General features: G+C 38.1%; 2 protein-coding genes across 6 annotated transcripts in view; both read left to right on the forward strand.

Annotated features, from left to right (window-relative positions):
* Positions 1–17,664, forward strand: part of LOC146454408 (uncharacterized) — a 204,412-nt gene that overhangs the window by 169,178 nt on the left and 17,570 nt on the right. The window lies entirely within an intron of this gene.
* On the forward strand, positions 576–12,272 carry LOC146454415 (uncharacterized). 5 transcript variants are annotated; one of them, XR_014859275.1, is made up of 5 exons: positions 576–1,371; positions 8,640–8,710; positions 9,183–9,256; positions 9,782–9,897; positions 10,960–10,980. XR_014859275.1 is itself a non-coding variant. In XM_085095560.1 (4 exons), the coding sequence occupies exons 2-4, from the start codon at positions 8,677–8,679 to the stop codon at positions 11,389–11,391; spliced, it is 582 nt and encodes a 193-aa protein (XP_084951686.1). In that variant the 5' UTR covers positions 1,243–1,371; positions 8,640–8,676; the 3' UTR covers positions 11,392–12,272. The 5 variants fall into 5 exon arrangements, 4 of the variants coding, with proteins under 4 accessions (XP_084951688.1, XP_084951689.1, XP_084951687.1 ...); XM_085095560.1 differs by lacking the exon at positions 9,183–9,256 and having other exon boundaries at positions 1,243–1,371; positions 10,960–12,272; XM_085095562.1 differs by lacking the exons at positions 9,183–9,256; positions 9,782–9,897 and having other exon boundaries at positions 10,960–11,117.

Here is a 17,664-nt window from a genome sequence, read left to right on the forward strand (position 1 = left end):
TATTCTATTTTTGGTAAAAGCAACATGTAAGCATTGACAAGTTATAGTTGTTGTGCTTAATACTGAGTACAAGCTGTCTTCCATTACAGTACCGCTCAAAAGTAAGTTACCAGTCTCGTCTTGTTTCTCATGAGACAAGAGTTGCGTCTCTCAATACGAGAATCTCGTCTCGTGAGAATCACTGAGATTTTCGTATGAGATTCTATCCGTGCCATTTTTAAAACAGCCTGTGCCAACAGTGGATGATTCTGTTAACATGTTTGCACCAACTAAGTGCTTATTTTTACAGTCACTCATTAAGATGCCCTGGTTACCCACAATGCACTTGATTTGATCAGAAAGTGACCTTGGACCAGTGACCTGCTTGTTTGTTTGTTAAAGATTTTAGATTTTGCCAGTTTAAATTTATCAATCAGTTAGCAAACACGTAGGCCTGTACTTTCCAAAATGTACGTAACACACCTAAGGTCGCTCTTTCATAACAAACCGATGTGTGAATTTATGATAATTATCAAGCTCAAGTGCTCAGCAACGACAAGAAGTTCGTGACATGCTTACCTTCTGGGTTTTTTTCATCTTCAGACGAATACGCTGATGAAAATGGATCTTCTGGCTGGTCCATCGCCCCAGGTTTTAGAAGCCTCGTTGAAATACAATCGCTTATTCCTGAAAAACTGGCTTTTCGACAAAGTTTCATTGCCATGTTCACAGAAAAGTTTCTCCTTGTGCCTAGACGATTGAGAGCGCCGCTGAGATCCCGCACAAACTCCACGCATCTTTTGTCCTGTTCCACTGAAAAGGAAATAGCCCGTGTTCGGAATCGAAGCCACAACCACTGTAAAATCAAGAATCGGTGAATTCTGCTCTGCGCGGTTTTTTAATTTTCACTAAGCCAAAAGCACTCTACTTCTACTACTGGGAACGAGTTTCACCGCGCTGTTTCCCAGGTAACAGCCTCGTCATCATGAGATACACAATAGAAGGATGATCACATGGTGTTGTTATGAAAGCTTCCCTTGTCAAAAAGTTTGTCACATTCGGAAGTGGCGAGAGTTTTGAGATTTCGCTGCACTAGCCACAGTTGTTGCTGTTTTACAGTAGAAAACCATGTCTGCCATCAATTGCGGCCAAGAAGTCCCGCTCTCGGACAGTTACATGTATGTGTTGCTGTTGCAAGATACCATAAAAGAAACTAGAGGTTTACGCGCGCAGTTTGCCGAGAGAGCAGATAAGGAAGATGAAGTAAACGGAAGACTGGAACAACTGGTCAACAAAGTTGATGAGCTTTGTGAAAAGGTGAACAACGCTGATGCATCTAGAAAAAGAAAAAGGAACACCAGCCATTCCGCAAAGGTTCCAAGCAAATGCAGGGTAAGATCTTGCTTTATTTGTATTCGTCTTGAGGTAATCAGGATCGATCGAAGATAGATTTTGCCGCTTATAAGCTTCAAAATGCAAAAAATGTTCTCACCTATTATTAAGATTGTGGCTGTATGTACAATTGCTATAGTATGAAAACCAGTACTGAAGCTAAAAGTAAACTTAAATTTTGACTGAAACGCATGTCTTAAATCGCTGATGTCTCATTGATGTTGAAGGTGAGCGAAGTGTAGTTTTGAATTCGACTCCATATGCATATAAACATCAGTATACGTAAGCTTTGAATTGGTAACTATTAAAGGTTGCGTTTGATTGACCGTACATGTTTTCCGGAATTAGCGGAAAATCTGTTAGATTTCTCTTTCTAAGTAAATTTGGGAAGACGTATCCGCAAACTTTCCCTGACACATGATAAGCTTAATTTCAGAGCGATTTTGTGCAAGATTTCCGCACAGCCCCATACATTTATTATGCATGCAGCAGTGTCCTACTAACCCTCTCATACAAAGAACGAGCATGAATAGAGTTTGAGTCGCAAATTGCGGCAAGATTTCCGCACAGCCCCATACATTAATTATGCATACAGTCTTTGTTGAAAGGAAACAATGGGGATAACAATAGTGCGCCGTTGGGATTACTTCACTTTGTTCCTCTTAGTTTTATATTTTCTTTCTAAGTCTATATGGGCTTTGCCGAAATCTTCGAATTTTAGGGAAAAAATACGGAAAATCTAAACAAAATTTGACAATTTTAGCAATTTTTACGCATTTTAATTTGTCCTCGTTTTAAAAATGTTTAGAATTGAGTGAGATGTTTTCGCATGGCCGTAAAAATAAAGGCAGATTAACCAGTGGTTTTGATCGCGACTGCCGTAAACTATCAAAAATAAAGTATTTCTTTACCTTTCTTTTTGTTTTACGTTCTATTTTTGCTGTTGTCATTCCTAAAATAAAGCCAGAGGTTCTTGCTAACATATACGTGCGGGCTTCATGTGTTACGGTATCTGATATTTCGTCTTCCTCCGGCGTATCTCGAAGAGCACGTAGAGGGCTACAATGCTTTGTCAGTTCTGGTGAACTTCGTAAAGGCTGGCATCTTACAATATATGCCAATATTGCTCGTCTTTAGGACATTCTTGCACCCAACTGGTGGACATTTCACGGACCGCGCGTTTAGATTGTGTTCCTTGTACTATTCTGTTCAGCATTCGTAATCCGCAAGGATATTGGGCGACTTTAAAAGGTGATTAAAGGCTTGGAACGATGGGCGAAGGTCAGTCACATTACAGACGTAGTAGCATGGCATAGACGTAGGGGAAGCGATGGACGAAACAGCAAAGGACGCAAAAATAATAAGACGACGATTCGGAGCACAAGCAACAACTACACAATTTGAAGTCGGCCAAGACTCGTTAATGCTCTATAACTCACTATAACATGGTTGCATGGGGCTATGACTAGGAGAAATACACAAACCGAGACTGGCCAATCAAGGGGCGAAAATGATGCATTTTCCCGTGAAAATTACAAGGCAAGTGCAACGCACAGGAAAAAAATTACCTCTGTATTGTTATGTAGATTTTTAAAGGCTTACAAAAAATAAAATATATTTGTTGAGGGGTAATTTCCAACAAATCCCTCGTAGTCTAGTGGTAAAGCAGATGGACAGGGAATCCAACGCTAACAGTAAGGCTTCAGTTCAAGGCACAGTATGGTAGGTAGATCGAAAAAAAAAAAGAAAGAAAGAAAAAGAAAAGCGTTAGGGGGCTGGGTTAGAGAAATAAAGAAAATGGGATTGGGAAAATGGAGAGAGAAGAGGAGAAAAAGTCTTGACACGACGAAACCCTCTTTTATTGACGCAGTAAGTATTATTTGCAATGTATATATGCAAAACACATGGGAATAGGTTATTGTCTTTTAAAACAATGAAGCGCATACATAATTAATACATCAGCATGCATAATTAATGTATGGGGCTGTGCGGAAATTTTTCCCAAATTGCTTACATAATTTCTGTATGGGGCTGAGTGAAAATCTTGCGAGAATAGGGTAAATCAAACACGCCTTAAGTTAGGGGGTAAGTTTCTAAAGAAACCGAGGGTTCTAAAACACAGGTAACAGGTTACAGGTACAACCCTAACCCTAAACCCTAATTTAACCCAAGGTTAGAGTTAGCGTTGTGCCTGCAACCTGTGACCTGGGTTTTAGACCCGCCGTAAAGAAACTGTGGTGCCGTGTTGGTGGGGAGGGGAAACAAATGTTTGGTTTCATCAACAGAGTTACAAAATTATTGATAAGGTAAAGAGATTTGAGCGTGATGTTTTAAGCATTAGCCATTCTTTTGGATTTCCTTGCACCCGGAATTTGGGGAAACTCTCGAAATGCTAGCACTCAAATTTATTTACAGCTATATCTTTTGTTAAAAATGATGAAATACAGTAAGACCTTCAATCAGCTGCCAAATAATTCTAGAATGATGAGAGGAATGAAATCAACTCAATTCTTGAAAATAAGAACTCGTGATCTGTTCCAGTGCATTTTGGAAACAAATTTTAAGAAGAACCCTATATTTTGTCCCTGAAAAAAAGTTCTAAACACTTAAAGTGCCACTACGACGAAAATTTTTACTTCTATTTTCGCCCTTTTCGTGTTCCAATCCATTTAATGAGTTCGAAATTGCAAAAATAGCTATTAATTAGCTTTATACAAGCTTACTGATCCTGGGAATAAGTGTCCGAAAACCATTGAAAACCCGTCCGCCATTACTCCGACGGCAAAGTGACGCCCGTGGTCATTCTAAAATGCGGTTGCTTGTATGAGATCTTTGTTTGACGTCATACGCGCATCAAACATCGTGCGTTCCTTGCAAGAACTCAGTAAACCTCAGTAATCGAAAGTCCTAAAGTAAGTGAATAGGCAAGATTATTTGTAAGATTCACCATCCAGTTTGGTGAAAAGCGATCTAAAGGACAATTTTATCGAATATCTTGGATTATAATTTCCTTGGCGGTGGATTTGGAGTCGTATGACTGCAAAGAATACGCTTCGAAGACACGCGAACAGCTCATTCAAGCCTGGGATTTACATGTAAAGCCGAAGAAGAAACGAATTCACTCCGGCATTTTTTACTCAGCAACTGTATTGGAGGTAGACATATGGTTATTTAATGTTCTGGGTATGTTTTCTATTTGGGATTAGTAAACAGAACCTAATCACTACTCGCAGAAGCACTTGAGCAACAAATTATCGAATAGGATGGATAACTCCAGACCAATACATGTTAATGTTATGTTGGTGGCGTGTATGGTGTTCGCAAGTATCAATCAAAGCTGCATAATGAGTCAAGAAAAAAAGAACTATTAACTTCGTTTTTTTATAGTTCAATAAAGCTTTGACAAAACTAAAATGATGTATAATTAACTTCAGTTGAAAAGTGGGTAGCTATAGCTGTAATCTACAGAATATTTGCAATATTACAATACTACAGGGCTGTAATCTACCAGGTATTACCTGGTTAGATCCCTTCCTTATTCTACAACAACGTCCAAGCAGTAAATGAAGTAATCATGAGGGGCCTAATATTTTAAAGCCACAGTCCAAGTAACATTCAACAATAAATTGTTGTAAAGCCCTCAAATGCAGCTGGAAAACTAAAGATTAATAAGAAAGTTTAGGAGGACAGCTAAGGAGGAAACCTTAGTAGGCTTGCATCATATCTCATCCATATTTGTTATTTTAGTAATGTTTGATCCTTCACCTTGGTCAATGAGGATGTGTGAATCTGAGTGAAACAAGCAAACCAGCCTCTTATCTCATCTAAAACTGACACTATAATTGTAATCATTTTACATGTTGAGTGTGAAGAGCCAGCATAACACTGTGTTGTAACAGTATTGTGTATTTTCCCACAAATCATACAATGTTCACAGACATAAAATTGAAATATAGTTATGAAAGAATGACCATCCTTTCCACATATACACCTTAATTATTCTTGGAGATTCTACCAGAAATGAGATTTAATGTCTTTTTTCTTTGTTTTTTTTTAAATTAAGAGCCAATTATTACTTTAACCTAAGTTTTCACACAAACCACAGCTTATTTTTTGTTTTTGTTCAGCGACATAAACTTCATTTTAATTTTTTTCTATCTTGTAAGTTTTATCTTATATGACCCCACAAACATTTTCATGCTTTATACTTATACTATGTGTTTGTTGTCTTTCTATTCTGTTTAGCTTTTTTCTTCTGTCAAACAGCCCTGGCTTTCTTATGTTGGATGTTGATATCTGTGGGTTTTTACTCTGGCCTTCAGAAAATAACCAGAACTAAGAACAGGGCCAGCTTTAAATATCAAAGCCATTTTTTATGCCAATAATACCACATAGTTCACTTTATTTCATTTTATTATTATTATTATTTTTTTTTTTGGGGGGGGGGGCTGTTTTGTTTTTGTTGTTGCTGTTATGACATAACACTCAAATCTCCCTCACTATGAACAAGCCAACAAAATAATTGGCCATCGGTAAACAATTTCCATAATCCCTTCACTGTTTATATTAATGTGCTTGACCTATATCCAGGATATTTTTTTGAAGACTCTCATATCAGCTATGTTGGCTACCTTGCCTGCAGCATTGTGGTTCTCGATGACATGGGTATGACAGCAACTTTAAAAAAAAAAGCACACTGCCACACACACAGTCTGCATTACCAGTACCTACTTGTCATATTGATATGATATCAATGCTACACATTGCAAAAATTTGTTGGTAGTTCTCCTCCTCTCCCTTCCATTTATAAATTTGCACATTATGTACAATGTAAACCTTAGTGTAAGATCCTGGCCCTTTCATCTGGACAAGGTATCTTCTGTAACTGTGAAAAATGCCTTCATGCTTCCCTAAACTAACCCTAATAATACAGATCCCAGTATTTTAAGGTTCAGGAAGTGTCGTTGACAGATCTAAACTAAAAGCTAAGTGAGATTTACTATGGCATTATTTACCATGGGTAGTCCTATTTACCATGGTGTGCTTTGGTGACCTTGTTGACGCCTTTGTACTGTCTCTGGTATATACCAAAACAGTGCAATACTTTTTTTTAGAAATTTATTATGTTGTTCAAAAAATGCTGTAAAATTGGCTGTCCATATAACAGACTTTGCCAAGAAAACAAAAGAAGGCACAAGTACAAAATTAATAATTCAAACACAAAGATGAAATTTACCAAGCACTGGTAGTTTTCCACACTCTTTAGAACAGGGTATTGGACAGAATACTGTCTCATAATTTTGTCAGTTTGGTTCATTTGTTCTCTTTAGTGCAAACTAATATGGTTTAAATTGTAGATATTATCTTGACTTGTCCCACAAGATAACTTTCAGCATAATATTCACTGCAAGTCTGCACAAAGGTGCAGTCAAAGCATATTTACAAGTGATATTAAAAAAAATTGCTCAATAATAGTATTATAATTAGTTAATAACACAGACCAAATAGGATTGCTACAAGACCTTCTTGACTCACAGTAATCAGTGATAGTTACATTAGAGAATTTTGCAAGTTGGAGTGTCAGCAGGTCCACATCAGCTAGAAAGTTGCCTGCAAATTTCTTCAGACCTGTACTTTCACGTATCATGTGATTGTTTCAATATATAGAGATTAATTTTTCATGTCAATGTCACAATCAGTTTAATTACAATTGCTCATTTAATACAGATCGAAAATCTCGCCTTGCTGTGTATTCTACAGTCGGCATACAAGTCTTCCAGAAATGTGTTGGGTGCTTTGTACGAAGAGAGCATTCGAAAAACTCGAGGCAGTTGATTGCCAATATTTATTATACAACAAGCAATTATTATTATTATTTGAATAAAATGGAGTATCTATGCACTTTTATTTTACCAAAGCATGACACTTATGGGAAGTAGACGTAATGAACACTGGACAAACAAAGCATTACAATGAGCTATAAACAAAACATACACACCACCACTCCGCGCCACTTGCTTTCATTGCACGCATTCACGAAAACAGTTCGTTTCCGATTAGTTACCTTGGCCTAATCGCTTCACTTAGTCCATCGCTTTACCCTGGAAAAGTAAGCATCGAGGCAGTAGCATTGCATGGCAGTCCTTGCGTTTGAGTTTCCCTCGAAGCAGCTGTCGAAGTCGTCGGGAGGATATGTCTTTACAGACTTTAGTACTTCGGTGCGATGTACAAAAAGACGATTTGTCTGAAGAAATTACCTCCTTTTGACGTATTTCAGAACCATAAATGTTCAAACAACCACCATTAGGTTTCTTTCGGTTGCCCACAATACGTGTGCGTTGTAAAGACGGCCCTTGAGCCACTAAAATAAAAAGAAGTGGCTTCTTTCGGCGAGATCGAACATTCGAAAACAGGCCATGTTGTTGTGCGCGTATGACGTCATATTCCTGTCGGTGTAACTAGATCCAGCTCTCTATGTAGTTCACGGCCATTTGTCGTTCGAGTAATGGCGGCACAGCGAAGCTGAACTTCGCGTTTAAAATAACTGGTCTTCCCGTTGGAATTTCGATGTAAAATTTGGCGTGGTTAGTATTTATCACTTCTACTTTCCCAAGCTGAAGAAAAAAAGGGATGCAAAATTTTGATCGTAGTGGCACTTTAATTTCCCACTGAGTTGATTGCCCAAGTGTGGAAATAGGCCCACACAAGGTAAAGAATAAAGTCTTGGTGGGTTCAAATCCGTCCAAATCAAATGTTTTTTTTTTTTGCCCCATGTGAATCACATTTTGTTCCTGGGGAGTGCTCAGTAGTAAATTAAGCAGTTTCTTTTCCACACCCAGATTTACACTGTAGAGTTAATTATCTGTCTGATTTCTCAGGTAAATGTATAACCAGTGCTGTGCTACACAACATTTTATCTTCCAAGCCGGCAAATATTCCTTTCTGGTAAACAGTTATAAAAATCAATGAAGACAAGGATCTAATATCAGCACACAGCGTATGCTTCAATTTGATTGACAGAAAATACTGTTCCCATTAAGACATGGTAGCCAATATTTATTATTAATAGTCGAAGCAATAAGACATTTGAATTTAGTTAACAGTAAATGTATATTGATCAGGTTTTGTCAACTGGATAATTTAACTACATCATATTACTCAATAGGCTTTGAGCTGTTGGTTGCTGTTGTGGATACACGTTTCAAACAAAACTTTTCATGACATAATGCTTGCACATGGTTTACTTTCTGCCTTTTTTTACACTCTAGAATGAATTCTGTAAAATGTACAAAGCCTTAAGTGGAAATGGAGATTTTACTGGATTTGACCTTGATGAAGGGTAAGTTACTATGCAATACTGCATGATGTTTTGGTAACTTAATTTTTAAAAAAAGTTATTTTTAGAACATTAAATGATAAAATTTTTTTTCAAAATGACACAAACTTGGACTGCATGTATACAACTTGTAGCTGCTATTTCTTAGGGTCCATGCTAGACTTGTGGTTTTTTTTTAAGCCACACTGTTTGGACTTTTGATCACAATACATCATTTTGTTATATATATTCTAGTGCCTCATCCCAGATCAGGCAATTGTGTTGTTTCCATAGCCCACAAACTCTACCCTACCTTCTTCTGCTCTAACAAATCAAGAACGTCCTACAAATTGTACAGGAACTGTATGTTGAGTGCAGCTGTAAGTTTGAGGCTTTTGGAAGACAATATCATCCCATCATAAGGTTAAGATCTGATCTATAATTTGTTTATCTTTGTCAAGTTTTGATTGCTTTCTTTTCTGTTGTGGATGTCTAGGACTGCAAGTGAAGGAACCCGCACTGTGTTCATCAAAATTGCAGAGTAAAAAGAAAAAAAGAGCACTGCCCATGGTCTGTTGCACATAACTGAGAGGCAATTTTTTTTCCTTACAGTACAGTGCTTCTAAAACAATAACGATTTGAAGGTTTCAATGCAATTATATCATGGGAGTTTGCTCCAATCAATAAGGTCTCTTTCTACATTTGTAGAGACTCAATGTATCACATGTGGGAAAGCTTAGATCTCTGTAAAGTGTTTCAGCAAAAGGCATAAACACAAAAGAATAAGTCCTTTACTATTTTTTAAAACACGGCAAAGTATTTGAGCTGAAATAAAAGAAATGAGCCAAGTACATTCACGCCCTTTCCCTTTGAAGCCTTGTTCGAAAGTTAATTATTACTGACAGAACTTAAGAGCTAAATGTAGTTGGAGGGTATATTCTCTCAGTGCATCTGTTATGTATGCATTGTTTCTCTTTTTATGCAACTCTCATTTTAAATTTTTTGTTTCCATAGTTATTATCGGTTTTGTTTTTTCATACCTTTTTTTATGGTAGCTCATATGGTTAAACATGTTGTTTGCTGTTCATTTTACAGAGGCTTGTAAGACCTATCACAGGTCCCTCATTGATGCAAGGACAAGAAGAATCAACTCTACAGCTGAGAAACACATTAAAAGCAAACCTGTAGGAACCAAAGAACGAAAAAGAGATGTAAGTTTACTTTGAAATACCTGTACCCATCATGTATTTCTTTTGCATAAGAGTGTAATTTGTAATTAGAGATTAATTTGTAACACAAAATAAAACTGTTGCCTATCTAGTTATAAATGCTATGTTGAGTGTAGCTTTAAGAATAAAATGATATCAGTGGAGTATCTAGTGCTAACGGAAGCCATGAATTTCCCACTCGGTATAAGCTGTAGTAAGGAAATGGTAGTCGACCAAACAAGGCAAGGAAAATTATCTTTGACCCTGTCAGGAATCGAACCCATATCACCTCCTGATTTCCACCATAATTACCCACAACTTGCTCCCATTTGGCCTCATAGCTGATCAGTAGAGCAATGATAATAAAATCTGGAGGTTGTGGGTTCAGTTCCCAACAAGGTCAAGAGTTTTTCCCTTACATTGTGAGGTCTCCAATTTCCTCACTTGGGCTGATGCACAGTGGAAATTCATGGCTTCCCTTAGCATTACAACATTAACACTGCAGAGTTAATTCTCTAATCTATCATTAATAGTACTAGTGCTACAACGTTCGTTAACATCAGAAATTGACATCTTTATATCTGCTCAAAAAAGAGACAATATAATATTGTTCACCATTTTTATTTTTGACATTAGCTCAGTCTGTAAAATGTAGGGATGTTGCTAAATACCAGCTTTGGGCAAACTTCACTGTCTGAAAGAGGTGTTACAGTTATCATTGGGTAAATTTCAACAGCACAGAAATACTTGCGCCTAATTTTAAATGTGCACAGTCCAAAAAAAACCTGGCTGGGTTAATTAGTAGGCCTGATGAAATTTCCTTTAGCTTTATTCCAGTAAATATGTCATGAATGACAAGATATCTTTGACATTTTACTAGTGGGCAGATTCGTGTATTACCTGTATGGTTTTCTTGTCTGTCATGCACATCTGATCAATGAAGTCAGTTTTATATTTATTTAGCAATGCAAAAAAAGTTACCGTTATGATACTTTAAAAGAAGATATTTAGAATGTTAACTTTTTAGTGTGAGAATAACAAGGTTACCTTTCAACTGTTCCACAGAAACTTGAACACAAATTGACGGCATTAGAGTGTGTAGACTGGACGGCAACAACAAAGGAAAAAATACAGGAAGTTTCAACCCCAGAATACACCAGCTCCGATGAGAGCTCGTATGAAAGTGGGTCTGACTCTGAGTCTCGTCAACTGGTGTGCTACCAAGTCAAGCACCTATCTTGGGAAAGAACACGCCTCACCAAGGCAAAAAAGGCACTGGATACAGTGTATGAGAAAAGCTTATCACAAAGGGTAGCACAATCCCTAGTTCCTCTGGAGCTTCATGAGGAGATGTCCAGTCGGGATGTTCCAGTCAATTTTGATGAGTGGGTGGTTCAAAGAACAACACCAGTAGGAAGGGGTGTAGTACAAGGCAGCAATAGGGTTTTTATATCCATATTCCTCCATGATCTTAACCCTTTCACTTCTATGATCTGAATATTAATTCTCCTCACTGACTGCCATATATATTTTTTTTAAGTTCACAGACTTTGGTGTTACATCAAACAACATCACCAAGTTGATGATTTTCATTATATTCATCACCTTTCTGGTTGATAATACATTCATAATGTAAGGAGAAATTTCATGTTGATCACTCCTGAAAGTGGAAGGGTTAATAAGTTTTGGTTGCTTTTTTTCAAATGAAGAAGTCTGGCCCAAGTTGTTTAAAGGGAGAGATTATTTCATTCGACGGAAAACTGAATATTCAGCTAGTTTCAACATTTTATGTGAATATGCTCAGTATGTTACTGTGTATAACGTGGTTATTGGGGTTATTGAAGCATTATAATTTGTAATAAATTTACTACTCTTTCCAATAGCATGGGCCAGATGATTATGGAAAAGACTGCTCTTTTCCCTTTTAAAAGAAGTTTTATTTTAATTTTGAAATATACAAATAGGTGAGATTTCAACTTCTTAAATTAAAATTATGAATTTTGTCAAATATTATTTAGTTTTAAGTGCTTGAGAACTAATACTATTGGATAGATAGGACTTTTCTTGATTATGTTACAGTTCAAAGAGTTCGCAAGTAAAAAGTAAAAGATCAAAATTAGTGAGATTTTTCATAGAATGTAGAAGTCAGATTTAACCGTTACTTGTAAATAATGCCATTCTCAAAAGGGGTCAAGTGTCCTTAACACCACAAATTTTATTTTTTTTGGATTAAGAAGTGTGTTGAAGCCTCCACTTCCGTGAGCTGTTAAATTTCAATATCTTAGTACAGTATCACTTTATATCGGTTTTTGTGCTTCGACTGATTTTTTAATCATTGTTGTCAGCTTTGATTGTATTTGAAAGCGCACTTTTGTTAAGTAATTAATAATGAAACTGTGTCCTTTTACTGATGGTTTGAGAGTAGGATCAACTTGCCCTTTCCTTGCACCCTTGCCAGAGGAGTGTAACTTTTTGAAGTTAAACCACTGTCAACAGTCATTCCATGCCGTTTCAACTAAAATGCCCTAGCTGATACCGCTGTGACAGTCCGTGAAAGAAGATAAACTTCTCTGGAATAGTAAACACTGGTCAAGTCTCAGCCTTAAAATGCATTTACGGTGTTACGTAAAGCTACAAAAAGGCCACCTTTACCAGTCTGTTAATTACGCATAAAGGAACGTAAATCACGTCCTTACAGCTGCTTTACGGAACAGTAAACTTCCGTAAAATGTAACCTTTACCGAGGCAAACGGCTCAATGTAAAGCCTCGTAAAGGGCAAATTTACGATACGTAAATAAGCGTAAGTCTGTGTAAATCTTATCTTTACTTCAGCTTTACAGAATACGTAAATGTTCCGTAAAGGAGTGTGCTATTATCAAGGCTTACGGGTCACCGTAAGCTTGCGTAAAGTTGAACTTTACATTTTTGGAAGGTCACGTAAAGTTACTTAAAGCACAGCATTACGGTAGCTTTACGGAATAGTAAAGTTGCTATTTCGTTAATGTATGGCCTTTTTTTTGTTTTTTTTCAAATTGATGCTTTGTTATCTCTGAAAAATGCATGTTTACCCCAAATTTTCTTTTTAAATGGCAAGAGCACTTGCTAAGTTGCGTCGTAAGCGGAGAAATGGACTGTACGCATCTGCAGTGACATGAGGGATTTTGATAGTTAAAGTAAGGAAATGACTGTTTTCTTTTTATTAATCATGGCTATCCACAACAAATTATTCAACAAGCCCGAAATCATGTGGCAGTCACACCCCGTGAAGCAATTATTTCTGAGCCTGTGGATGTAATCGTCGACCAATCTACCATCCCTCTGGTGTTGACATACCATCCTACCAACACACTGGTCACAAGCATCCTTACACGCAACCTCCGTTTATTAAGAAACGGACCCGGACACCACAGCGATTTTTCAAACTTCGCACATTTTATATCTGCCTATCGTCGCGATAGCAATCTGCGTGACTCCCTGGTTAGGAGTACCCTTCATGACACGACCGTTGTCGATGATGATCGTGGAACATTTTTCATGTGGCCGATCCCGGTGTAATACTTGCACTCAAACGAACGTCTCAGCATTTGTAGACAGTCCTGGGGGACGTATAACCATTAGCGACAAATTCACGTGTACCAGCAACAACGTAGTCTATGTCATCAAATACCACGCTTGTAACAAACTATACATTGGCGAGACCTGTAGACGTCTGGGAGACAGATTTCATGAAAATTTACGTTCAACTAGAACTGCTAACACAGACCTCCCAGTTGCACGCCATTTTTACATCACCTGGCCACTCCACTGCGACACTAAGGACATGCTTGTTTCCGCAATCCGTTAAGGCCTCCAAAGCACCTTGGACAGGCGCCGTTTTGAGGCCAAACTCATACTTAAAATGACTCAAATTTCTGCAAGACTGGACTGCGTAGAAAACTTAACACGACAGCGACATGATGGAGACCAAACCGAGAATCAGCAGAATGCGGCAACCGTGGACAGCTGTTTTGAGCTGGTTGGCTCTCGTCAGCACGGTGTAGCACAGCAAAAAGTAGAACACCAACGCGAGTCGAGTGGTCTACCAAATGCACGCGGTAGCCGATTTCGGATGGGCCCAAATTCAGACATGCGTCCACGTCATAGCGCGTGACTACGAACAATGAACAAAAGAACTGAAATATCATGTCACTGTCGCAATAAGTTGAATAAGAAAAGCAAAACTTTCCTTCACAGGTACATGGCCAAACCATGTTAAAAAGTACAGCATATCGGATCTAAAAAGATCTACGGTCCAAAACATAAAAGCAAACTATAAGCAAGGAACCGCACAACGAAAATGCTGCAGGTATACGCAGGATACCTGCGTATACCTGCAGCATTTTCGTTGCGCGGTCCCTTGCTTATAGTTTGCTCATACTTAAACACCGGACTTTGCATCCATTTGGCCTCAATACTGACTTTAACTTTATTTAAGACTCTCAAATCAGCGCGCGCAAGTTACATCACATATCAATTTAAATTCATTTTAATTTAAATTTGTTTCGTATGACGCGCGCGTTTTATTCAGTTCCAACATACCACTGATGAAGAGGCAGTAGCCTTGAAACGTCTGGTATTTTATTTTATATTTTCTGCTAGAATACAACTTACCACTATTTTTATCCACCAAGTGCGCAACACAGTCTAAACAACATTTTGTTTCGTTATGTATCACCCATACATACCCGGGTACAACCCGAGTAGCTGAGGATTCACAGAATGTATGCGTAGTAACAAAAGTCGGCACCATACTTAATATTTGGAACACTCGACCATTGAACCCAATGAACTCAAAATAAGTCTCTTGAAGGCTACAGACACATAACATGATTAAAAACACAAATGTCAATGCGTAATATAATAAGTGAATGAGTTGATGTGTGCTAAAGTCAAAATTGGCGAATTTACAGCAGCCGGATAAATAATCCAACCCGATGAATCTGTATGGTAGTTACTTTGCAGGTATAAATACTAGAGATGGACTTCTTGTCCTGTGGGCGAATTTTGAGGCCGGACAATATCGAAGACGAATATTCTCTGTATTTTGACACACGAGTTAAAGCCAAACGATTCCTGATTCAGGAAATATGTTGCAGAGCACCAGCTTTCCTGTCAAATCGACCGGACTCTTTCGTACAAACCGCCCTAATATCAATCAAAGTTAAAATATATCGGCTGTCAAAATACACGTACGATTTACGCGGGGATACACCTGGTATCATGTCAACCGGCCTTAGGGACTGATCGTTTATTACGTCCTAGGGGGTGGGGGGAGGAAGTGGTTTTCTAAAAAATCGAGTGTATGAAAACTTTACCCCCCCCCCCCCCAAAAAAAAAATCCTTCAAACAAAAGTTTTACCCCCCCCCCCCCATTGCAATGACACTGCAATCTTAGAATTCCCTGAAAATTCGAACGTGATACATAAAGTAGATTTTGAGAAATTGAACTTTTGAACTGTCTAGCCGTTAAAAAATATATATACCCATTTGTTGCAACTCTTTCCAGGCATCCAGCCGTAAATTCTTTGTAAAATTCGCAGTCAGTTGTTATTAGCCAAATTGTTCTTAAATTCTCCTCGGTTCTATTTGGCAGGAGGAGAGTGTTGAATTGTCAACTATTCACACTTTCTTCAAGAATTCATTACATGATCAGTTTATGAATGCCAAAGTTTGAACTGGAATTAATTCATCGTTCGATTTGTTTTCTTCGCGAGCATATTGAGTAATATACCTTTACGGGTATTGATCGAGAGATATAAGCAAACAAATTAAGATATGGCAGTATGCCATGATATCAGAAGAAATTACCATGCTAAGAGAAGACTTGCTGAAACATGCAAGGTTTTGGTTTGCGCCGAATAGCATAACCGTCAAATGTAAGTAGCAAAAACCGATTACGGGTCACAGCTTGCTGTCGACAAGGTAGCAGGTGACAAGTCATAGGTTATCGGTACGAGGAAGACACAAACCACATAGAGTGACCAAGAAAGCGGTCTGCATATTGTCGCGTTATGCAATATCAATACCTTCCGTAGGCCTGATTTTTTGCGCTTATGGTCACTAGTGACTAGTGTAAGAAATTTAAAAGAAACCCAAGGGCAGTTGATGAGCCATGAAATATATGACTAAGTTGTTTGAATTTTGGATGCCATAAATTTGAAAATACAGGTAGCATTAATTAGTATGAGTGGGTTAGAGACTGTTGTGAGTGTTTTGTTTACAAATACACGCACGCGCTGGCTGTTCAATGAACGAGAAATTTTCAATACTGCACGAGGCCTTCTTAGGCCGAGATTTCATCGCCAGCACATAATTTCCTTTTCGGCCTCTGAAACAGTGCCTCTTCACCTGGATTAAGAACCTAAATAAACTTTTTTAGGAACTAAACTGGACAGTTGGCTTCACCAGTAGAAAACATTTTGGGGTCCGCTTCGTCGGCCTTGTCACTAAGCCAGGGCTGTCAACCTCACACGTCTTCAAATATGGAGAATATGACTTCCCCGGCCAGCAATAACAAAGCGCCTTACAGAGGCGTCCCAGCAAGGCCAATTTTACGGGTTTAGTGTGCGTGTGTGTGTGTGTATGTGGGAGGGGGGGGGGGGGGGGGGTTGGGGGACGTACATTAAACACTACCAGAAACAACGCTAAACATTTCAGTTTATTAATAATACCGAGTCTACCAGAAATAGACATAAATCTCGAGACCAGAAGAAACGGCTCAAAATCTGGACATTACAGTCCTACCTCTGGAGACCGGGAGATACGGTTCAAAATCTGAATACTCCCGGATTATACGGGAGAGTTGACAGCCCTGCTAAGCCAGCCAGGATGATTTTTTGTTTTTTCTTGCTGGGCCATTTCAAGATATTCAACTTCACTTGCGTCTTTCTTGAAAACAAAAACATTTCTTCCTTGGTTTTCTCCACCTCTTCGGCAGATTAAATGCAGCTTTATATTAAACCAATTCACCCTTAGTAACGAAATAGGCAAATCGCCAGCGAAAACACCGCCTTTGTAGCATTTTTGTATGTCCTCGGGCTAAATATTAACATGATGTTTGACTTTTAGACGTACCACTTTCCTTGAATTTTTTCAGTTTCGCATTCAAGAACTTGTTTGCCGGTTTGAAAATAGGATCAGTTATAATAGAAAATATATTTCCAACTGTTTCTGAAGTCAAATAACTGTTAATTTCCTCTCTTATTGCTGCATGAGCTGAACGGCTTGTTGAGTTATATAAGCACGCGGGAATTTTTAAGAACACGAGAGAAGTGCAGAGAGGCCATTTTTGACACTTTTTGAAATTCATTTTTATATCAATTCTATCTCAGTTGCAGCCATACTAGATTGTAGTGAAAAGAAAAACAGTAATTTTACTATAGTTTCATTCAGCTTTGTAAGGTTCCTTTTTTTAAAAAAAGCTTACGCTTCAGAAAGCCTGAATGGCGAAATCACTTGTTTTTCGCAAACGACAAATAAGTTTTACAGAAAAGCACAGGCAAAATATTAATTTCAGTCGTTTTGTTTCACTTTTATTTTTACAAATGGAAACACTCCAGGTTGTTTGTCTCTTGGTGTTCGTTGGAATCGAGTCACTGATGATTTGAGGGATCTCCTCATCTCCAACCTGTGGAAACCTCCAAGCCATTTGCAATAGCGCATGATTTCCATGAGTTATCGCCAACACTGCACTTTCTGAATGTGGTGTAACGACGTAATGAAAAACACGT

Source organism: Pavona decussata, unplaced genomic scaffold (genome assembly GCF_977016875.1).
Source record: "Pavona decussata unplaced genomic scaffold, jaPavDecu1.1 SCAFFOLD_302, whole genome shotgun sequence".
Taxonomy (NCBI): Eukaryota; Metazoa; Cnidaria; class Anthozoa; order Scleractinia; family Agariciidae; genus Pavona; species Pavona decussata.

Coding starts and splice junctions, on each gene's coding strand:
- LOC146454415 (XM_085095560.1), top strand. CDS start 8,677: ATGGAGATTTTACTGGATTTGACCTTGATGAAGG. Junction 8,711..9,781: donor GGATTTGACCTTGATGAAGG/GTAAGTTACTAT, acceptor TTCATTTTACAG/AGGCTTGTAAGACCTATCAC. Junction 9,898..10,959: donor CCAAAGAACGAAAAAGAGAT/GTAAGTTTACTT, acceptor ACTGTTCCACAG/AAACTTGAACACAAATTGAC.